This window comes from Erpetoichthys calabaricus, chromosome 2, assembly GCF_900747795.2.
Source record: "Erpetoichthys calabaricus chromosome 2, fErpCal1.3, whole genome shotgun sequence".
NCBI lineage: Eukaryota > Metazoa > Chordata > Cladistia > Polypteriformes > Polypteridae > Erpetoichthys > Erpetoichthys calabaricus.
Genome location: NC_041395.2, coordinates 58,826,908 through 58,850,473, shown reverse-complemented (window position 1 = coordinate 58,850,473; position 23,566 = coordinate 58,826,908). Strand labels below are relative to the sequence as shown.

The following is a 23,566-nucleotide window of genomic DNA, read 5'->3' as shown; positions in this document are numbered from 1 at the left end:
GGTGCCTGGAGTTGTATAGGGTAAATAATGCAGTATATCGTTGTTGCGAGGCAAGAAATGCTGAACACATACCTAAAGCAGAAACCTTTTCCATGTGATATTAATAATGACATGAAGTGTATAATGTGCAAAGACTTTGGTCCAAATATCAAATAAACACGTGGGCCCTTATTCAAGAATATTACCAAAGAAAAAAAAGCATCTGATTTACATGTTGCTGTCAATGAGTTAAAAACTCGAGTTCAAATGTCAATCGGCAGGAAGTTGACACATATACTTGAATGGTGTAGAGGTAAGAACTGGTACCTTATATCCCAAAGGTCCCAGGTTTGAGACTAGGCACTCTGCGTTTTGAGTAGTGAGCTGCTATTATTATTATTAGTATTATTATTACTATAATGTAATAAAAACATACATTTGATTTGTGTCTGTAACACCCAGTGTAAATTTTGGCTACTTGTAAAAGTTAGCGCTTGTTTGTTTATTATTCAGTTTTATTCTCACTTTTTTAACCCACTTTTCCATTTTTAACCCACTTTTTCAATTACACAATCATGGGGAGGCCGAGTCTGCTTCGGTAAGGCAGGAAGCACCCAACTACAGTGTAGGAGTGGATCAAGAGCTAAACATGGGCCACGGAGCCTACATGTCACCTTTCTTTCATTATTCATTCTTTCAGTTCTCAGATTCATTTATTCCAAATAAGCAATCTTAGCAGCATTGGGGACAAGGCAAGAGCAAATGCTGGGCGGGATGCCAGTCCATTGTAAGGTATTCAGACACACTATTGAATTTTTTTTTTTCTCTTGAGCAAAGCATTTTATAGAGACCCAAATAGGACAACTAAGTAATTTGGGAAGACTCAGAAACAAATCTGACAGAGACTTTAAAACCTGCTTCTTTGCCATTTCAGTGCCAGCTCATTAGTTACACCATAAAGCAGATGAAATTGTGTTGTCACTCTAATCAGTAGGGCGGCACGGTGGTGCAGTGGTAGTGCTGCTGCCTCGCAGTAAGGAGACCTGGGTTCACTTCCCGGGTCCTCCCTGCGTTCTCCCCGTGTCTGCATGGGTTTCCTCCCATAGACCAAAGACATGCAGGTTACGTGTATTGGCGGTTCTAAATTGTCCCTAGTGTGTGCTTGGCGTGTGTGTGTGCCCTGCAGTGGGCTGGTGCCCTGCCCAGGGATTTGTTCCTGCCTTGCGTGCTGGCTGGGATTGGCTCCAGCAGACCCCCGTGACCCTGTGTTAGGATATAGCGGGTTGGGAAATGACTGACTGACTCTCATCAGTAAATGAGGCTGAATTATAATGAGTCTACGGTACCTGGTCATATCCAGATTTTAACGAGAAGGGAAAAAAAAACTGAACTACTTCATTTGAAAATGTCTAAATCACAGTGGTCTTTTCTTATTATGTGAAACAGAAGTAAGGTTCTGTAGCTGTTTGTCACTTCACTGTAGGATAATGTGTATAGGTGCTTAAAGATTTGGTACTATTTAAGGACAGCATTGTGGCATAGTGATTAGCTTGTCCAATGTCCTGAGTTATATCTCTCCTCTAGCCAGGGGCGGACTGTCCATTAGGGCATTTGGGCAACGCACAGTGCGCCGCGGACTGTGGTCTGGTCATGGGCCGGTCGTTTCATGAAATAAATTTTATGTACTGGTTACTGTTTGACATTAAAATTACAATGAATAATGGGCCGAGTGGGTCAACCTCGTCACCTCACTCATTGAAGGATGCCAGGGCCGGTTTCGAGACCCAGTCCACTCCTGCGTCTAGCCATTGTTTTTGTGCAGTGTGTATGATCACCTTGAATCGGAATGGGTTTGCCTCTGAGTTCTTCTCCCCTACTGGTGACTCTAAATTAGCGTCTGGGCTACTTCCTGCTTTTGCAGGGTCAGCAACAAAAATAATTTAAAAGGACAACATGAGGTTTTCAAGGGGAGGAAAATGCAGGATCAGAATACAAATAAAACCCACAGTATTTTACAACAAATCTGCAGGAGAATTTATTTACAACAGACTAGAGCAACAGAACTTCACTCTACACAGGGCAATGGCACAAGGTAGCACTGTAGCTCAACAGGCCCAAGCCAAGCAGAGCTTTAAACTTTCAAACACGTGTGAGGAGGCACCCATAAGTGCACGGCCTCACTCACGCACAAAACCCAGCACACAGTACTGAGCATACTGTCCAGTGCAACAAAAGGACAAATCCAAACTTAAAAAAGAAATGTAAACATCAAAATTTGAAAAGGACTCTTTTGTAACTTAACTTAACTTACCACTGCATGCAACTAAAAAAGCTACTAAAACAGCCCTGTTAATGTGCTGAAGGCCTAAAACTTAGCTATAAAAACACTTCACTGTAGATAAACTAAAGATATTGCAAGAATAAAACACAAAAATACAAAGCTAGATGATAAACCATTGTATCGGAAATGAACATTCTAACAGCAGAATCAGTCAGTCAGTCATTATCCAACCCTCAATATCCCAACACAGGGTCACGGGGGTCTGCCAGAGCCAACCAAGGCAGGAACAAATCCCCGGGCAGGGCGCCAGCCTACCGCAGGGCACACACACACACCAAGCACACACTAGGGACGAGTTAGGATCGCCAATGTACCTAACCTGTATGTCTTTGGACTGTGGGAGGAAACCCACACAGACACGAGGAGAACATGCAAACTCTGCGCAGGAAGGACCCGGGAAGCGAACTCAAGTCTCCTAACTGCGAGGCAGCAGCGCTACCCACTGTGCCACCATGCCGCCCCTAACAGCAGAATATATCTGAAAAAGTTATGAACAAGAAAAAAAATATGCACAGCAAAAAATGCACATTTTTAAAAATTTACAAAATAGTAAACTCCATGTTGGTAATAATTTATCCAGATTACAGATACAGCGCAGAAATCGATATAATTTCAAGTATAATATATAAGTCTTACATAAATTGTGAATTAGAAAAAAAAGGCAGCAAAAAAAAAAAACATAACATGAGAAGAAGCATTCATTACACACAAAAAACACAAAACTATGTGAACAAAAGCGTATCTGTGCTGTGTGGTTATAGCATGTGCAACCCCTTCCAAAAAGTTTAAAAGCATGGGAAAGGTGCTATATAAATATAATGTATTATTATTATTATTATTAAAGCAGCCCCCATTCATATGTCAGTATTAACTGTTGCAGGGGTGATTAAGCTCCACATATCTTGGTTTGGATACCTGTAGCTCTGGAAATGAAATATTCAAGCTCTTTTAAAGCAGTGGGCACATCATCAAAAGTATGAAGCTAATAATTTTAATATGTAGACGAACCTTTTCGTCAGTTTTGTATGTCCACTAAATTAAATTTCTGCTTTCTTCCTCCACAGTTCATGAAAACAACATCCCAATAGTTCTTCCTCTAGGAAGACAGTTTTGCATGAACAAAAGAACAAAAACATAAGAAATTTGACAAACTACCCAACCCACGGCGTAGCATACACCGCATAATTATTTATTGATGGGTGAACACTTCCTGAACGACACAGTTGTCCAAATGGGGTGGGTTTGAGGGTACGACTGTGAGTGAATGAAAAGATGGAACTCTGGAGAGAGTGTGAAAACTGGGTTTGCAAGATACAGGTATATCATTTTGAAAGTGTGTCCCTGTGCCTTATTAATTGTCATTGCAAAGGCCAGTCTAACAGGAAATTGTCTGCGTGTAAATGTAAAAGGCAAATTTGAATCTGATGGGGTCAGGGATTCTCTCTCTCGCGCGCCTATGTGTGTGTCTGTCTCTCTCTCTCTCGTGTGCGTGTGTGTCTCTCTCGCGTGCGCCTGTGTGTTTGTGTGTGTGTCTCTCTTGCGCGCCTGTGTGTGTGTCTCTCTCTCGCACGCACCTGTGTGTGTGTGTGTGTGTGTGTGTATGTCTGTCTCGCGCGCGCCTGTGTGCTGTAAGTGAATGAAAAGATGGAATTCTGGAGAGAGCAACATACAATTGTCCGTGACTGAAAACTGGTTTTGGCAGATACAGGCATATCTTTTTGAAAGTTTGGCCCTGTGCCTTATTAATTGTCATTGCAAAGGCCAATCTAACAGGAAATTGTCTGTGTGTAAAAGTAAAAGGCAAATTTGAATCTGATGGGGTCAGGGATATCCGGGGAATAAGGACAGTTTGTGAGGTAGCAGCTGCGATTGTTTTACACTCCAGTACATTGCGGTGAATGCTGGTAACAGTCAGTCTAGTGCCTTTACAGAGACTTCTTGCTGGGATGAGGTTTCTGAGAAGTATGACGACTGAACCAATTTTAAGTTTGACTTTATGCGGAGGCTTGCCAGTGGGAGTAATGGCTGCCAGGCAGGTCATGGGAATAACGCTGCCGGATCACCAGTCGGCATCATTTATGGTCGGAACTACGACGGTATGTGATCTTCTTCAAACCTCCGACTTTCGTTCTTGATTAATTAAAACATTCTTGGCAAATGCTTTCGCTTTTGCGCAAATTGTTGGCTCTGTAGTGCTTGTGCCATGGTCGGCTGCTTAGTGAATTGTTGGTGGGCTGGGCTCGGTCTTGCATGCGTCATGCTTGCCATGGACTTAGTGAATTATATATATACAAGTAGATGAGAGAAGACCATTCAGTCCATTACGGTTTAAGCTGTCCCAATGAATTCAACTGAAAATAAATGGTGAACATCTGGCAAGAAAAGGTGAGGAAATATTTTGAATGTCATGTGCGCATATTTTGTTTTGGCCAAACATGAGTTTTTATTCAGTTAATTATTATTATGTACATTTTTATTGTGCAAAATACATGCATTAAAATACTCATATATATTAAAAATATATTTTTTAAGAATTTGTGCTGGGGTGGGAAGTCCTGATTCCCACAGGTTCCCATTTTGCAGATGACTGTGCTTATGTCCTATACAGTTGGGATAGGCTTCACCCTAAGTCGGATTAAAGTATTTTTTTTACAATTATGGAATAAATTAGTTTTCCAAATAAAACTGTATTCTAAAGTGAATCGTTTTTCACAAATTTTGAAAATACCTTGTCTGTTTCTTCAGCTTACAATGGATGTACAGGTCCAGAGATAAATGAAAAAAGTCATAAAACATATTTATATACGTTCACTTTCAAGCAGCGAAGGTTTTGATTTAAGAAAACATGCCTTCCGCATTTATGTGGCATCCTTGTGACAAAGAAGGGAAACTAGAAATAATTATTTTATCACAGATACATTTCTTGTTCACTTGTATGCTCACACCTGCCATCTTAGGTGGAATTTAGATGTAAATAAAGAAATTATAAAAACAAACACATATCTGAAGCTGTTTAGAGCATTTTGTCTTTTGAGAAAAGTTAAAAAATTAGTATATCCAGGATATGAACATAGTGAGAAGTCAAGCAAAATGACACCTTTTATTGGCTAACTAAAAAGATTACAATATGCAAGCCGTCAAGGTAACTCTGAAGAAGGGGCCTGAGTTGCCTCGAAAGCTTGCATATTGTAATCTTTTTTGTTAGCCAATAAAAGGTGTCATTTTGATTGACTTCTCACTACATTCATAATAGCTAACACGGTACAACAGCCTAGTACTACAGGATATGAACATAAACTTAAAAAAGAAGCATTTGCCATCTCCATGGACTTCCCTGTGGTAATCACGATACCTTAAACTTATGGCTTGTTGCGGTTAGGCTGGATGCGAGTCCTCAAGTTGTGTGTCCCTGCAAGTTTATAGTGTCCATTTCTCCATGGACGACTACTTGCAGCTGAAAACATGTTACTTATCACACATTAATAAAGTCAACTGCAGTTCCAAACATATTTCAGGTGAGTCATTTCACTGCAGCTTCGAGTGAAGAGGGGTGAAATGCAGAGTCACAGAATATCAGTCATGCTGCATAGATGAGTAGATGAGGTGTATGGCGGGCAAGGTAGAGCAATCATTATTGGTGCTACTTCATGGATCTAGTGCCATGGGCTTGAATTGTGTGCCTGGTTATGGTCTGTGTAGATTTTGCACATTCTCCAAGACTTAGCACAGTGTTCTCACCAACACTTATACAAAGCTATAAAGATCACTTGAAATGGCGATTCCAGGTTAGAGTGAAAGGGATTGTGCATGAGTGCGTGTTTGTTAGCTGTTCCTGTGATGGGCAGGTGCCCTTTTTTTGTCTTTCACACAGAGCCGTGGAGGTAGAGACGACAATCGGCAGGATGAGGTGCAGAGCCAGTTTTCTTTGGAAATGGTCGAATTTCACAAAGAGTTTGTTTACTCTTTTATTCCTTTCTTAAACAAAGTGGATATAACAATATTTGTGCAATCTCAAGATGCAGATTCATATCTGATAATGTTGTTTGGATCCTGGGACCCTTCAGTCCTTTTATAAATTGCAAGAACAAACAATGTACTTTAAAAATTGATTTAAACATAGCTGCACTTAAGAACACAATTTTATGTGGAAAACGAATATATGCCATAATTGTGAAGACATAAGTTTGACTTGAAAAATACCAAAATTATTCTTTCATATAAGAATATGATAAAATCTATATTTTTTAGATGATTAGAATCCAAACCTTGAGTAAAATCTGTCATTTGATATCTTTTAAAATATTTTAACACAATGATAGGCAAGCCCGATTCGCATGTGAGTGTGTAACATTCTACCATGCCATCAATCTATGGCTGTTTGAAAAAAGACCAAAAAAACTAAAGAATATAAATTATGACTTATTATTTGATTTAAAGAAACAAGAACGTCAGAAATTTAGAGGGGCCGATGCCAAGACACCACTTCTCATTCTCCTGTTCTGAAGTGTTGCAGTTAGCACACACAGAAATTGTCACCCTGGAGTGAAGTCCCCTCTCAGCTCACTGGGTACAATGGCACAACATTAGTTCTTACAGTGTGAGACAAGCTTGTCTAGCCAAGAAATGAAGCAATGTGAAGAAAGAATTAGAGTCAAATGCACTTTATTCACTGTACAAGACAGATAATGGGGCCACTCGCATGTTACATGAGCGGATCTGACAAGAGGGAGATTAAGGATTAGAATGCAAATCCTTATTTAGATCAGTGCTGAAGGTCGCTTTTCATTTTCCCATTGCAAAGTTGCTGACGTAATATTTGTGTTCGAGGTTTGTGCTGCTCTGGGTATTAATCCACTGGCCTTCTTTGCTTATTATCCTGCTCTTATTTCATTATGTAATAAATATAGCTCAAGAAAAGCCACCCTGAGCCACGTTTTGTTGGGGAAGATATCTGAGCAGCCATGTTCTAAATTGACAACCAGTGCCTTTGGTTTAACAACAAACCCAGATAGTAACATACCCTATGCTATGATTGCTATAGAAGTGTATTAATTAAAATTGAAAGTAACAAAATATTACCTTCTTAACTCTTATTAAGCCAATTCAGGTTTGAAGATGGGCTGTAGCCTATTTTGGAAGCATCAGGCTCAAAGCAGACCCACTCACACAAACCCACATGGGGCCAATTTAGAATAGCCAATTAAACTAACACATACCTGTGGAAAATCCCCAGAGACAAGGGAAAAAAGTGAAAACTCCAGGCCGACAGCAGCAGGCACGGGTTTTGAACCCAGGATGTTGATATGTAATCAATAAATACTTAGCTTGGGAGCATGCACTGATACAGTGCATTGCCACAGCCACCACTCAACAAACAACCTCAGGATCCCATATTAGGACCTGAGTGCAGCCATGCAACGGGTGACACCTCAGCACCGCACTAGTTCGAATGGAATAGAACAGTGTGAGGTTTCTTACAGTGGCAATCCTGCCAAAAACTCTCAAGCTTTCCCTGTAAGTTGGAGGACCTGCTTGCAGGGTTGGATGCAGGTTAACATCACACCCAGGATGGAGCAATTGCAGGTTAAGGGCCTAATGGTGAGGAATCACTTCTGGAATTTACAGGATTCGAACCAGCAACCATCTGAGTGTCATCGCAGACCCCTAGCCTCAGAGCCACCACTCCACCACCACTCCACCCAATAACTTAAATACACAGCAAAAAAAAAACGCTATTTTCTTCAATATGTATACGGCAATTAAACAGGATAATTCCATTCTGAATTGACACTTGGTTTCAGCATGAATTTTAACGGTATTAAATGCACAGGTAATTTCATTGATCAAAAAAGAGAAACAAATTAAACTAACCAGCAATAGCACAGATGATTTCACAAACTGTGAGTGAGGCATAACCACAATTTTAAAATAATGTGGCCTGATCATATCAGCAGAATTCAAGACACAACCAGGGAAATGCTGTATCCATGTAATCATCTGCCAAATGAAAGTAACTGAATGTTTATACATGTCTCTGTTCCTTCTTCTTACTAGCTCACGCTCTCTGTAAAAACTCCATGAAGAGTCACCGTGAGACTATGCTCCTCTTATAAGAATGAAAACCGGGGGCTTTTAAATTTGGATTGGACTGCAGCTTTAATTAACAAACATTCTTTTGATGGGACACCGGGTTCACTGCAATCCCAGAAATATGCCTTAAAGAATGTGTTTGGAGAGTTCAAGGAGGAAAGCCATGAAAATTAGGAGAGAACATGCAAACGCCATGCATCCAGGAAGGAAGCAATGTTTTCTAGCATAACACAGAAACAGATACAGAAAACATACATAAGGAATAAAATATAAATAAAACAAAAGCATAGATGGTGTGGGAAACAGCCCGGACACAGACAGACGGACAGCATATTAAAGTCCAACACACGTTTATTTAAAAATTAGAAAAGTGCACCAACCCAGTGCCGCAGCACCAATCACCCCAACAGTCCAGGCCAAAGCCACAGTATGCCTTCAGACCGCCTCCTTCTCTCTTCTCTCAGACCTTGTCCTCTTCCACCTGACTCCAGCCTTGAATGAAGGGAGGCGGCCCCTTTTATTGTCCCCCGGACGTGCTCCAGGTGGTTCCCGGCACTCTTCCACCGACTCGCCCCAGTTTGGCGGAAGTGCCGGCTGTATCCCCGAAAGCACTCCGGGTGTCCCTGTTCCTCTTCCCCCCAGCACACTGGTGTGACGGAAGTGCTGAGGTCCAGGGCTTTCCAGGCATTGGGGCACCCCCTGGTGGTGACCACGGGCCCCTACAGGGTTGGGCTTCACAGCCCTGTAACCCGTGGTCCCCAACACAACCAGGGAGGATGCCCCCTCGTGGTCCGGAGGATGCGTGAGCCCTCCTCCGGTCCTCTTGGGCGTCCCGGCTGGGTACCACCCCCAGCCGCGTGCCACAATGGTTTAGAGTTTACATCAAACAATATTGCAACAAAGGTACACCAATACCAGCTTTCTTACTTTTTGTTACCATCATAAGTGCTATTCTCCTGCTGCTGTTATGTAGACCAAAATAAAGGAAAGTCAGGTAGGAGCATTGTCTAACACTGGAAAGTTATTGTCTATGTCTTCTTTTTCCATAGCCATAAAATCCACAAGCTGGAAGAAGAAGAAGAAGCTTAAGCTTATCTTTTGTGATAGTCTGATGACCTATGAAGAGGGACAGATGGACTCCTCTCAGGCTCTGTCCACACTAATACATTTTCATTTAAATATGGCATTTTTAAATGAAAATGATCTCCTTCCATACTAGCTTTTCACACTGGTATCTCTGTGCACACTACGTGACCGAAAAAAGCGTGTGACGTAGATGTTCACCTACACTGGGCATGGGTGCATTGGTGAAAAAAGCCTTGACGGGACGATATCCAGCAGTGTGCTTGTGCTCCTTCCTAATATAAACCATTTGCAAGTCAGTCAGTCAGTCAGTCATTTTCCAACCCGCTATATCCTAACACAGGGTCAAAAGGGTCTGCTGGAGCCAATCCCAGCCAGCACAGGGCGCAAGGCAGGTTGGTTTACCACTGCTTTAACTTAGTTATTACAGAATCCTCTGACATATAATAAGGGAAGTTAAAGTATGAGAGGTGAATGCTGTAATAGGTTTTGATCTGAATATACAGTAAGAATCTCCTCGATAGAGTGCAACAATTATTACAACGACAATAAACCTGACCTTCAACTTAAATAGATCCATGCCTCCATGTGTCTTGCTTATGTTTCTATAGTAAAAGATGCCTCACAGTGCATAATAAGTCAACGAGGGTCAATCAGAGGGCCTTTTTGGACATCATTCTCTCAAGAGAACCGTTAGTAAAGCACTGAAAAAAATTCCACAAGAGTACTCAGTCATCTTTAATGAAGGTGGAGTTCCCTTTTTCACACCTTCCTACATCAGCTTCAGTCAGTTTCCTTTATGTTCAAATGATAACGTTTTCATACTATGGCTGAAAATAACAGGTCGTGTTCAGTTTATTCAAGCAAAACTTGCTTAGATTAAAACAAACTAACTGTCACAAACAGCAAGAATCATTCCAGAAAAGGTCTTAATCCAAAATTAAGTAAGTTTGTGAGTGGGACCACTGCTTTGATCTGTTGGGTGTGAGTGCTTGGTGTTGCTCCCTGATGCACTTGGCCTTAAAGAGATGATCAGTTGTATGTTCTGTTACAAGAGTCCTTGCAAACTACTGTATGTTGTGCTGTAACCTGCTCACTCCAATCTACTGTAATGGTTGAGTCAAAATGAAAACATGTCTGTTTAACAAAGGCCATCTCATTCTTACTGCTTTTGCCAGAATGCTTCTAATTCTGCTATGTAAAACAAATTGACAACAGTTAAAAGAATCAGCTACTAGTGTCAGGAGAATTAAACTCAAACACTTACTTTAATTTGAAATATCACTACAGCAACATCAGGTTACGTCAGTCACAAAGAAAAAGTCCAAATTAATGCTTTCCAGTTGTTAAAAATAATGCCTTTTATTTCTGATTTCAATTTAATTTATTGACATGGAAAATTCATGTAAAATAAATTGCCTGGCCTTTTGATCTTCTGATCACCCTAAATACAAAGAAGTAGACCTGAAAATTGCCTTTAATTGCCAAAGCAAGCAGCCATATAACTCAAGGACAGTTTTTCACTTTGCAGATGATTCAGCACTCTTCCCAATCCTCTTAGACATCTTTTCAATGGAATGTCTGCCCTCATATTATTACGGCCAATAGTCTGTTGAAGAAAAATGACCAAAAGCTGACAACCTTTACAAATAAGCAGCCAGATGTAAGCACTTCTTACAGAACTATGGCAGCACATAAGAAGCAGCTGTCTCATATACAGTTTAAAGTGAAAGCTTCAAAGCAGCACTTTTAGAGCTTCCGTGTAATCCTTTCTAGTCTCCCATTCAAATGACATGTATAAGCCATGCTACTATTTTAAGCGACTCTCCTGCAGCTGGTGATGCAAAGATCACACCCTGTTCTTAGCAATGGGGGGGTAGGACGGTTAGAGTGATGGAACCAGATAACATCGCAGATACATATGCTGTATTAGTGCAAATAATATCTTTAAAGCCATTATTTAAATGTGTGACAAGAGATGCTTAAACATATTTAGACCATACAGTATATGTAATATTCATACAGACACACAGATTAAAGCATAGATAGATAGATAGATAGATAGATAGATAGATAGATAGATAGATAGATAGATAGATAGATAGATAGATAGATAGATAGATAGATAGATAGATAGATAGATAGATAGATAGATAGATAGATAGATAGATAGATAGATAGATAGACATTTATCTATGTTATATTATATATGCAGAAAGACAGGCTGACAGTCAAATTGAATTTGGCAGATAGATAGATAGATAGATAGATAGATAGATAGATAGATAGATAGATAGATAGATAGATAGATAGATAGATAGATAGATAGATAGATAGATAGATAGATAGATAGATAGATAGATAGATAGATAGATAGATAGATAGATAGATAGATAGATAGATAGATAGATAGACATTTATCTATGTTATATTATATATGCAGAAAGACAGGCTGACAGTCAAATTGAATTTGGCAAAAAGATAGATAGATAGATAGATAGATAGATAGATAGATAGATAGATAGATAGATAGATAGATAGATAGATAGATAGATAGATAGATAGATAGATAGATAGATAGATAGATAGATAGATTCACATTTATCTATGTTATATTATATATGCAGAAAGACAGGCTGACAGTCAAATTGAATTTGGCAAAAAGATAGATAGATAGATAGATAGATAGATAGATAGATAGATAGATAGATAGATAGATAGATAGATAGATAGATAGATAGATAGATAGATAGATAGATAGATAGATAGATAGATAGATAGATAGATAGATAGATTCACATTTATATATGTTATATTATATATGCAGAAAGACAGGCTGACAGTCAAATTGAATTTGGCAAAAAGATAGATAGATAGATAGATAGATAGATAGATAGATAGATAGATAGATAGATAGATAGATAGATAGATAGATAGATAGATAGATAGATAGATAGATAGATAGATAGATAGATAGATAGATAGAGTGCAGACCAACTCCCACCGCTCCCTACATGCGTTTCAAGATCACAGTGACAGTTCTTCCAGGACTGTGCCTTACCTGAGTCCGAGGCACCTGTGGAAAGAGATTTAGGGTGGTTGGCCGCTTAGGTCTGTAGGCGTCCATGGTAACAGGAAGGGGTTCTTTCACGGGAGGCTCCTTGATGGGCAACTCTGCTTCCTCGTCTTGTATCTCATCCACAGCATCAATCAAATCCAGCTGAAGCATTTCTGCCTGCAGCTTGCTGGCCTCACTCCCACCTGCTATCCCCGCTGTGCTATTGGTATCCCGGGTCACATGGTGCTGTGAATGGAAAGACAAGATTGGGCGTTAGGACTTGGAAGAAGTGCTGGCTGCTTTGACACAGACATCAGGGAAGCTGAATGCAGTGCATCATGACTGTCGTCAGTGTGCAGAGTAACCCTTTCACTGCTAAATTAAGTGAGGCTGAGTAGCTGGACTTTCATCCTGTTGCTCCAACAGTGTTAAAACATTTTCCTCCAAATAAGCTTTATTTTGTTAAATTATTTATGTTTTGCTCCATTACCATACCTTTGGCATTTAATAAGGAATAATAATGAAATTGATTTGCTTCATTTTAGTCGGTACACAGCTTGTCACATCATATGCCTAGAAAATGGCAGCTAGCACTGTAATTTCAAGTAGCACTCCTACATGGAAGCTGTGTTTGAGAAAGCAACTAAACAATAGCTGTCTAGACTGTTTCCACTAACTAGCTTGAGAGGTTTTCAGTTTTAACACCCAACTGCACCAGTGATCAACAGGCATGCTTGGCATATGATAATGAGTGCTGAATGATCTGCATGTGACTTTTGATTTACATGGGAGACGTGTGATTTTCCAGATAATGCCTCTGCAAGCGACAGATGGTGGCCAGCAAACTGTCACACAAAGATCATCAAATTTAGCTGCACTGGGGCTGTCATGGACAGCACTTTAGACATGGAGTTATAGATAAGCTCAACTGTAGATGCAGGATCCTAATGGCTTAGTATGGCTTTATGCAACTTCAATTTATGGATTATGGGCTTTTGACAGGCTAATGATAAAAGACACACTACTCCAGTGTGAAGTCATGGAGGAATGTTTAGTAAACTGTTAAGTATCTCAGCTTATTCTAGACATCAAATGTCACTGTTTTTGCACCAGCCATTCCATGGCAATCTAAATGGAGAGAGGTAGCTGGTTACAGAAGTAATCTGGGTCACATGTTCAATAAGAGGGTAATTCATCAAAGCACTAATTGGTGACCGAAGCTATAAAAAGGTTGGCTAAAGTTTAAACAAAATATGGACCGGTTTCTTGCCTCAGACAATTGTAGACTTTCCAAGGATTTAAGCCATTGTATTCTTAAATAGGGGTGCAAAAGATATAAATACACAACAATGCCTACATCATCTGCAATTTACTATCTCGTGTGTGAAATTATACTCATGCATTCCTTGTTATTGAAGAACAACCTTATCGGTTAAATACAGTGCATCCGGAAAGTATTCGCAGCGCATCACTTTTTCCACATTTTGTTATGTTACAGCCTTATTCCAAAATGGATTAAATTCATTTTTTTCCTCAGAATTCTGCACACAACACCCCATAATGACAACGTGAAAAAAGTGTACTTGAGGTTTTTGCAAATTTATTAAAAATAAAAAAACTGAGAAATCACATGTACATACTGTAAGTATTCACAGCCTTTGCTCAATACTTTGTCGATGCACCTTTGGCAGCAATTACAGCCTCAAGTCTTTTTGAATATGATGCCACAAGCTTGGCACACCTACCCTTGGCCAGTTTTGCCCATTCCTCTTTGCAGCACCTCTCAAGCTCCATCAGGTTGGATGGGAAGCGTCGGTGCACAGCCATTTTAAGATCTCTCCAGAGATGTTCAATCGGATTCAAGTCTGGGCTCTGGCTGGGCCACTCAAGGACATTCACAGAGTTGTCCTGAAGCCACTCCTTTGATATCTTGGCTGTGTGCTTAGGGTCGTTGTCCTGCTGAAAGATGAACCGTTGCCCCAGTCTGAGGTCAAGAGCGCTCTGGAGCAGGTTTTCATCCAGGATGTCTCAGTACATTGCTGCAGTCATCTTTCCCTTTATCCTGACTAGTCTCCCAGTCCCTGCCGCTGAAAAACATCCCCACAGCATGATGCTGCCACCACCATGCTTCACTGTAGGGATGGTATTGGCCTGGTGATGAGCGGTGCCTGGTTTCCTCCAAACGTGACGCCTGGCATTCACACCAAAGAGTTCAATCTTTGTCTCATCAGACCAGAGAATTTTCTTTCTCGTGGTCTGAGAGTCCTTCAGGTGCCTTTTGGCAAACTCCAGGCGGGCTGCCATGTGCTTCCATCTGGCCACTCTACCATACAGGCCTGATTGGAGGATTGCTGCAGAGATGCTTGTCCTTCTGGAAGGCTCTCCTCTCTCCTCAGAGGACCTCTGGAGTACTGACAGAGTGACCATCGGGTTCTTGGTCACCTCCCTGACTAAGGCCCTTCTCCCCTTATCGCTCAGTTTAGATGGCCGACCAGCTCTAGGAAGAGTCCTGGTGGTTTGAACTTCTTCCACTTACGGATGATGGAGGCCACGGTGCTTATTGGGACCTTCAAAGCAGCAGAAATGTTTCTGTAACCTTCCCCAGATTTGTGCCTTGAGGCAATCCTGTCTCGGAGGTCTACAGACAATTCCTTTGACTTCATGCTTGGTTTGTGCTCTGACATGAACTGTCAACTGTGGGACCTTATATAGACAGGTGTGTGCCTTTCCAAATCATGTTCAATCAACTGACTTTACCACAGGTGGACTCCAATTAAGCTGCAGAAACATCTCAAGGATGATCAGGGGAAACAGGATGCACCTGAGCTCAATTTTGAGCTTCATGGCAAAGGCTGTGAATACTTATGTACATGTGCTTTCTCAATTTTTTTATTTTTAATAAATTTGCAAAAACCTCAAGTAAACTTTTTTCACGTTGTCATTATGGGGTGTTGTGTGTAGAATTCTGAGGAAAAAAATGAATTTAATCCATTTTGGAATAAGGCTGCAACATAACAAAATGTGGAAAAAGTGATGCGCTGTGAATACTTTCCGGATGCACTGTAACTGCAAACTGATGTTTTTTTTTTATTGTTATCTTCTTTTAGCCCCTCACAGGGGGTCATTACTAATATTTTCTAAACATCTATGTTTGCAATGATTTCTAACCTGCTTACCCAATTGGTGGTGCCAATTCTAGCAGCACTGGGTTCAAGGCAGGAACCATCCCTGGACAAGCCACCAGCCAATCACAGAGCCCACGTACACCAGGCTCATTTATAGTCACTAACTAGCCTAACATTCACATCCATCAGATGTGGGAGAAGAACTGGAAGACTTGAGGAGCATCAATGCAGACACAGAGAGGACATGCAATCTCTCACAAGCAATTTCTAGGCAGGGATTTCAGCCTAAGAATTTGGAGCTGTAATGCACTGAACATTGTTTCACCTTTTCCAAAAAGAATTATGTGCAGCACCTGGAGAAAGTATTCACTCTCCTGCAATTTTTATACATTTTGCCTTGTGCTAAAATAGTTTAATTTCATTTTTTCCCTCATCACACAACACTTGATGTCCCAGAATGACAAAATGAAAATGGCATTTTAGGAGTTTTTGCAAATTTACTAAAAATAGAAAAAAACTGAAATATCACATTGACACAAGTATTCAGCCCCTATATTAAGTACCCCACATGGATTTAAATCAAGGATTGGCGTTTCCCTTGCCCGGGAAAGGGTACCTGGAGCCAGGCCCAGGGGAGGGGCTCGCTGGCAAGTGCCTGGTGGCTGGACCTTTGACCACGGGGCCCAGCCGGGCTCAGCCCAAAGGAGCAACATAGTTCCGCACTATTATGGGCCCACCACCTGCAAGAGATGCCATAGGGGTCGGGTGCAGTATGATATGGGTGGTAGCCAAATGCAGGAACTCTGCCGTTCCAATCCTCGGTTGCCAAAACTGGCTTTTGGGACATGGAATGTTACCTCTCTGGCAGGGAAGGAGCCTGAACTGGTGTGAGAGGTTGAGAGGTACCGGCTAGATATAGATATATCACCTCTACGCATGGTCTGGGCTCTGGAACCATCCCTCTTGAGAGAGGCTGGACTTTGTTCCACTCTGGAGTTGCTGTGGGTGAGAGGCATCGGGCAGGGGTGGGCTTGCTTATGGCCCCCCGGCTTGAGGCCTGTACGTTGGGGTTCTCCTCGTTGGACGAGAGGGTTGTTTCCCTATGCCTTTGAGTTGGGGGAAGGACTCTGACTGTTGCTTGCGCTTATGCGCCGAACAGCAGTTCAGAGTACCCAGCCTTCTTGGAGTCCCTGGAAGAGGCGCTGCGAGGCGCAGCTCCTGGGGACTCTATCGTCCTGCTGGGAGACTTAAACGCTCACATCGGCAAAGACAGTGAAACCTGGAGAGGTGTGACTGGAAGGAACGGCCTCCCTGATCTAAACTCGAGTGGTGTTCAGTTGTTGGACTTCTGTGCTGGCCATGGATTGTCCATAACGAACACCATGTTCGAGCATAAGGGTGTCCATAAGTGCACTTGGCACCAGGATGCCCAAGGTCGCAGCTCAGTGATCGACTTTGTAATTGTGTCATCAGATCAGCGACCTTATGTCTTGGACACTCGGGTGAAGAAAGGGGCTAAGCTGTCAACTGATCACCACCTGGTGGTAAGTTGGATCAGATGGCAGGAGAGGCTTCCAGACAGACCAGGCAGACCCAAACGAATAATGAGGGTCTGCTGGGAATGTCTGGCGGAGGAACCAGTCAGAAAGATCTTTAACTGCCACCTCCGGCAGAACTTGAGTCTGAATGGGCTATGTTCCGAGCCTCCATCGTCGAAGCAGCAGAACGGAGCTGTGGCCGCAAGGTTCGGGAGGCCGTCAAGCTGAAGAAAGAGTCCTATCGGGTCTGGTTGACCAGTGGGACTCCAGAGGCAGCTGAGGGGTACCGGCGAGCCAAGCGTGTGGTGGCATCGGCTGTTGCAGAGGCAAAAACTCGGGCATGGGAGGAGTTTGGGGAAGCCATGGAAAACGACTTTTGGTCGGCACCGAGAAGGTTCTGGCAAACTGTCAGGCGCCTCAGGAGGGGAAACCGGTGCTCCATCAACACTGTGTATAGTGGACATGGGGCCCTGCTGACTTCAACTGCAGACGTTATTGACCGGTGGAAGGAATACTTCGAGGATCTTCTCAATCCCACCAGCATGTCTTCCTTAGAGGAAGCAGAGCTGGAGGACTCCTTGGGCACGTCCATTACAGGGGCTGAGGTCGCTGAGGTAGTTAAAAAGCTCCAAGGTGGCAGGGCCCCTGGGGTGGATGAGATTCACCCTCGGTTCCTCAAGGTTCTGGATGTTGTGGGGCTGTCCTGGTTGACACGCCTCTGCAACATCGCATGGACATCGGGGGCAGTGCCTCTGGATTGGCAAATCGGGGTGGTGGTTCCCCTTTTTAAGAAGGGTGACCGGAGGATGTGCTCCAACTATAGGGGGATCACACTCCTCAGCCTCCCTGGTAAGGTCTATTCAGGGGTGCTGGAGAAGAGAGTTCGGTCAATGGTCGAATCTCGGATTCAAGAGGAACAATGCGGATTCCATCCCGGCCGTGGAACACTGGACTAGCTCTGCACCCTGGCCAGGATCCTGGAGGGGGCATGGGAGTTTGCCCAACCAGTCCACATGTGTTTTGTGGATTTGGAGAAGGCATTCGACCATGTCCCTCGAAGCATCCTGTGGGGTGTGCTCCAAGAGTATGGGGTACAAGGCTCATTGTTATGAGCCATTCAGTCCCTGTACAGGAGGAGCAGGAGCTTGGTCCGCATTGCTGGTAATAAGTCGGACTCGTTTCCTGAGGTTGGACTCCACCAGGGCTGCCCTTTGTCACCGATTCTGTTCATAAGGTACTGTATATAGACAGAATTTCTAGGTACAGCCAAGGAGCGGAGGGGGTCTTGTTCGGTGACCTCAGAATCTTGTCTCTGCTATTTGCGGATGACGTGGTTCTGTTGGCTTCATCGGACAGTGACCTCCAGCTCTCACTGGAGCGGTTCGCAGCCGAGTGCGAAGCAGCAGGGATGAGAGCCAGCACCTCTAAATCCGAGGCCATGGTTCTCAGCCGGAAAAGGGTGGAATGCTCTCTCCGGGTTGGTAGCACAGTACTACCTCAAGTGGAGGAGTTCATGTATCTCGAGGTCTTGTTCACGAGTGATGGAAGAATGGAGCGGGAGGTTGACAGATGGATCGGTGCAGCAACCGCAGTAATGCATGGTGAAGAGAGAGCTGAGCCAAAAGGCGAGGCTGTCAATTTACCAGTCGATCTACGTTCCTACCCTCACCTATGGCCACGAGCTTTGGGTAGTGACCGAAAGAGCAAGATCGCGGATACAAGCGGCCAAAATGAGTTTTCTCCGCAAGGTGGATGGACTTTCCCTTAGAGATAGGGTGAGGAGTTCAGTTATCCGGGAGAGACTCAGAGTACAGTCGCTGCTCCTCCACATTGAGAGAAGTCAGTTGAGGTGGTTCGGGCACCTGGTTAGGATGCCACCTGGATGCCTCCATGGGGGAGTGTTCCAGGCATGCCCCACTGGGAGAAGACCACGGGGCAGACCCAGAACACGCTGGAGGGATTATATCTCCCTGGATTATATCTGGCCTTGGAACGCCTCGGGGTCCTCCCAGAGGAGCTGGAGGAGGTGGCCGGGAGAGGGAGGTCTGGGCTTCCCTGCTTAGGCTGCTGCCCCTGCAACCTGACCTTGGATAAGTGGTGGATAATGGATGGATGGATGGATACAGCCTGGAGTCTTCTAGCATAACAAGCTTTGGTGATTTTCTGCCATTCTTATTTGCAGATCTTCTCAAGTTCTAACAGGTAGGATGGCGACTGTGAAAGCATGGAGATGAAGACTGTGTATGAAGACGGCTATTTTCAGTTCACTCCAGAGATGTCCAGTTTAATTCAAGTGCTGCTGGGATGCTCAGGGACATTCCCACAATTGGAACATTAGAACAACATAGACGAGAACAGGCTATTCAGCCCAAGAAAGCTTGCAAGTCCTATCCACTTATTTCTTTCAAACAAAACATCAAGTTCAGTTTTGAAAGTCCCTAAAGTCTTATGGTTTACCATGCTACTTGGTAGCTTATTCAAAGTGTCTATTGTTCTTTGTGTAAAGAAAAACTTCCTAATATTTGTACGAAATTTACCCTTAACAACTATCCAATATGTCCTCATGTTCTTGATGAACTCATTTTAAAATAACAGAATTGATCCACTATACTAATTCCCTTCATAATTTTAAAAACTTCAATCATGTCACCTCTTAATCTTCTTTTGCTTAAACTGAATAGGCTTGGCTCTTTTAATCTTTCCTCATAATTCAACCCCTATAGCCCTGGAATCAGCCTAGTCACTCTTCTCTGGACCTTTTCAAGTGCTGCTATGTCCTTTTTGTAGCCTGGAGACCAAAACTGCACACAGTACTCCAGATGAGGCCTCATCAGTACATTATAAAGGTTGAGCATAACCTCCTTGGACTTCTAATCCACAAATCATGCTATATAACCTAACATTCTGTTTGCCTTCTTAATGGCTTCTGAACACTCTCGGGAAATTGATAGCTTAGAGTCCACTATGACTCCTCAATTCTTCTCATAAGGTGTACTCTCAATTTTCCGACCACCCATTGTGTATTCAAACCTGAAATTTTTACTTCCTATGTGTAATACTCTACATTTACTGACAGTAAATTTCATCTGCCACAAATTTGCCCAAGCCTGTATGCTAGCCAAGTCCTTCTGTAATAATATAACGGATTCCAAATTATCTGCCAATCCACCTATCTTGGTATCATCTGAAAACTTAACCAGCTTGTTACTTATATTCCTATCTAAATCATTTATATCTCTCTATTATAAAAGGAAATCCTGGGATGAGACTTTCTCAGTGATAATTTCAAGTCCTGTGAGAGATAATTTCAGGTACCGCGGGACGCGCATTTTTGCCAAGAGATTTTGATAATTCCCGCCCTCTTCTCAAACATTTACAACCATGCCCATGGTCCAATCACCTCTCATTCATGTGAATGCTATTGTCAAACACAGTTCCTGCGCTCTCAGCTCCAAATAAAAGACAAAGAGTAGAAGACAAAGTAGAACGTCGTAAAGAAGTTCAAAAACATTGGCGCGATACACATGCAGAGCACGTTCGAGATTATGAAAGTACTAAAATTCGAAAGTCTCCAGAAACTGATAGTAAAGATCACATTAGCATTAACAAATGGAAATTATTACTCGGTGAAATAACAGAACAGCGAAAAGAGATCGAATATATGGACATAGGTGATATGACAGAAGTATGTAGATATTGTTTGGCTTTAAACTTTAAGTTGGAGACTCGTAGATCGTCTAATTCGTGTTGCCATCAGGGAAAAGTAGTGTTTCTTCCCTATGAAGAGACGTATCCGTGAGAATTAAAAGATTTCTTGTTTTGTGAAAGTGAAATCCACATACGTGAGCGGCAGAGATGTGAAGCGGCTGGCGCATAGCACACGCACAGATGTTGGTGAGCGAAGCGATCAGGGGGCAGAGCCCCCTAGTATATTAAAAATAGCAGCAGCCCTAGCACTGACCCCTGTGGAACATCACTCTTAACTCTTAGTTTGATGCCCAACCTCTCATGTGGCACCTTATCAAATGCTTTCTGAAAGTCAAGATAAATCTATAATAATAAAAGGCAAAGCCCTCACTGACTGACTCACTCACTGACTGACTGACTCATCACTAATTCTCCAACTTCCCGTGTAGGTGGAAGGCTGAAATTTGGCAGGCTCATTCCTTACAGCTTACTTACAAAAGTTAGGCAGGTTTCATTTCGAAATTCAAAGCGTAATGGTCATAACTGGAACATATTTTTTGTCCATACACTGTAATGGAGGAGGCGGAGTCACGTATCGCGTCATCACGCCTCCAACGTAATCACGTGAACTAAAAACAAGGAAGACATTTACAGCACGAGTCACACGCGGGAACGAAGGTAAATGACGTTAATTTTTGACTGTCTTTTAATACTGTGTAAGCATACATATTAACACATGTGCAATTAAACGTGTGCATTTACGGGGTGATTTCTCAGGCTTAAAAGCTCACCTTTTATCAAACGCGGGAACAAAGGTAACTGACGTTGTTCACTGTCTTTTAATACTGTGTAACCATACATATTAACACATGTGCAATTAAACGTGTGCATTTACGGGGTGATTTCTCAGGCTTAAAAGCTCGCCTTTTACTAAAAAGGTAAATGCAAAACTATTTTCAATCCGTTTATTGAAACGCTCCCGTTAAGGATTGCAATAACATATTCGCGAGATAAAAGAACGAAGTAGGGGGAAATGGAGGAACAGCCGGAAACAGCGAAGAGCAAAAAATTAATTAAACAATTGACAACGGAGCGAGTGAAGCATACAAGCATGTTCATAAGGGAAACAAAGCACGGTGTAAAACGTAAGTTTAAATTAAGTTTATAGAAACGCTCCCGCTGCGGATTGCAATAACATATTCGCGAGATAAAACTTTAATGAGAAGACACGAGGTATAAACGAACCACACGCTGTGGCGCAACGTTAAGGGCAACAGTTTCAACCATTCTATGATCTGCTTCTCGCAACTGAAAGACGGCACATGGCGGATGTTAGCCGACTTGCTGACCGCAACGTTAGGGGCTTCAACTATGGCGCTGACGCCACATCTCAGTACCAACACTTTGCAGACTCTACTTAAAAGACACGCCCTCCTCACTGGACAGTTAAAAAGACCAATCAAACTAACGATGACATCAAGTATTACCCAATCAAAAGTAGGAAAGGAGGCATCTTCATAAAATGCGTGTGGGATGATTTGCATGACACGCTGCTTTAAAAAAAAAATTATAAAAAAAATACGGGATAAATCACGTCCAGTATTGATTCAAAACGGGACACGCAATTTCATTCTCAAACGCTGCACGATTCCGTATTTTAAAGGACGTGTGGCAACCCTACAGTGCCAGGTAACCACCCATACAATCAGATTGTGATTCACACTAGGAATGCAATGAATGTAATTACCCCGATCTACATACAAGGCGAAAGTCTTGCAACATTCAAAGATGATGGTTTGGGATAATTAGTACTTATTAAGTACACCATGGCACATAAAAGAGCTTATGAAGCCTTGAACCGAAAAAAGCAACATCTCAGAGATCGTAAAAAAAAAAAAGGAGGTAATGTCGTTTTACTCGCTGTACATTTTAGTCAAACATTACCAGTTATTCCACGAGGGAGACCAGCAGATGAACTCAACGCGTGTTTAAAATCCATGCTTCTCCCACGCTCGGTTATATGTCGCGTGTTCTCGGGTAGGTACACCAAAAAATGTATACATTTAAGCATGTAATGGGCAAACAAAAAATGAGGTATACCCGAAGGCACTGCAGTAGTACTCAATGTAACTTTACTTCTTAAATGTTAATGTTTTACTGTTTAATAATTAATACGCTTCTTATATATTGTTCAAATTCTTTTATCAAAATACCAGTGACAGCGCAATGCACGATAACATGGAGTGAATACACCATACGCATCTGCCCACGGCCGCCCTGGTGTGCACAGATAGGAGTTGATTCTAAAATAAAATAAACATAAAAAGAGTAATACAATCATCACCCATAAAGCGGATAGCAGACGTGACGTATTATATGTGTACCAGATTTCAAGTCGATAGGTGAAACGGTTTGCAAGCTACAGGTCATTTAAAATCCTGGACAGACCAACGAAAAGCCACGGTAGCAAATTATAGAAGAAGATTTTACTGTTTAATAATTTATATTTATATGAAATGTGCTTCTTATATATTACTTCATATTCTCATATGATAATGATGTTAATGTTGTTTATATTGATTTCTATGTTATTGTAAGTGCATCTATGTGTGTATATATATGTATGTATGTATGTATGTGTATATATATATATATATATATATAT

The 23,566-nt window shown here is 42.1% G+C and overlaps 1 protein-coding gene across 1 annotated transcript in view; it reads right to left on the bottom strand.

Moving 5' to 3' along the window:
* mapk8ip1a (mitogen-activated protein kinase 8 interacting protein 1a) overlaps positions 1–23,566 on the bottom strand; it is a 277,120-nt gene that overhangs the window by 70,118 nt on the left and 183,436 nt on the right. Inside the window, exon 3 of the mRNA XM_028793829.2 lies at positions 12,555–12,797. Coding sequence (XP_028649662.1) covers positions 12,555–12,797 — 243 coding nt within the window. The remainder of the gene's footprint in view (positions 1–12,554; positions 12,798–23,566) is intronic.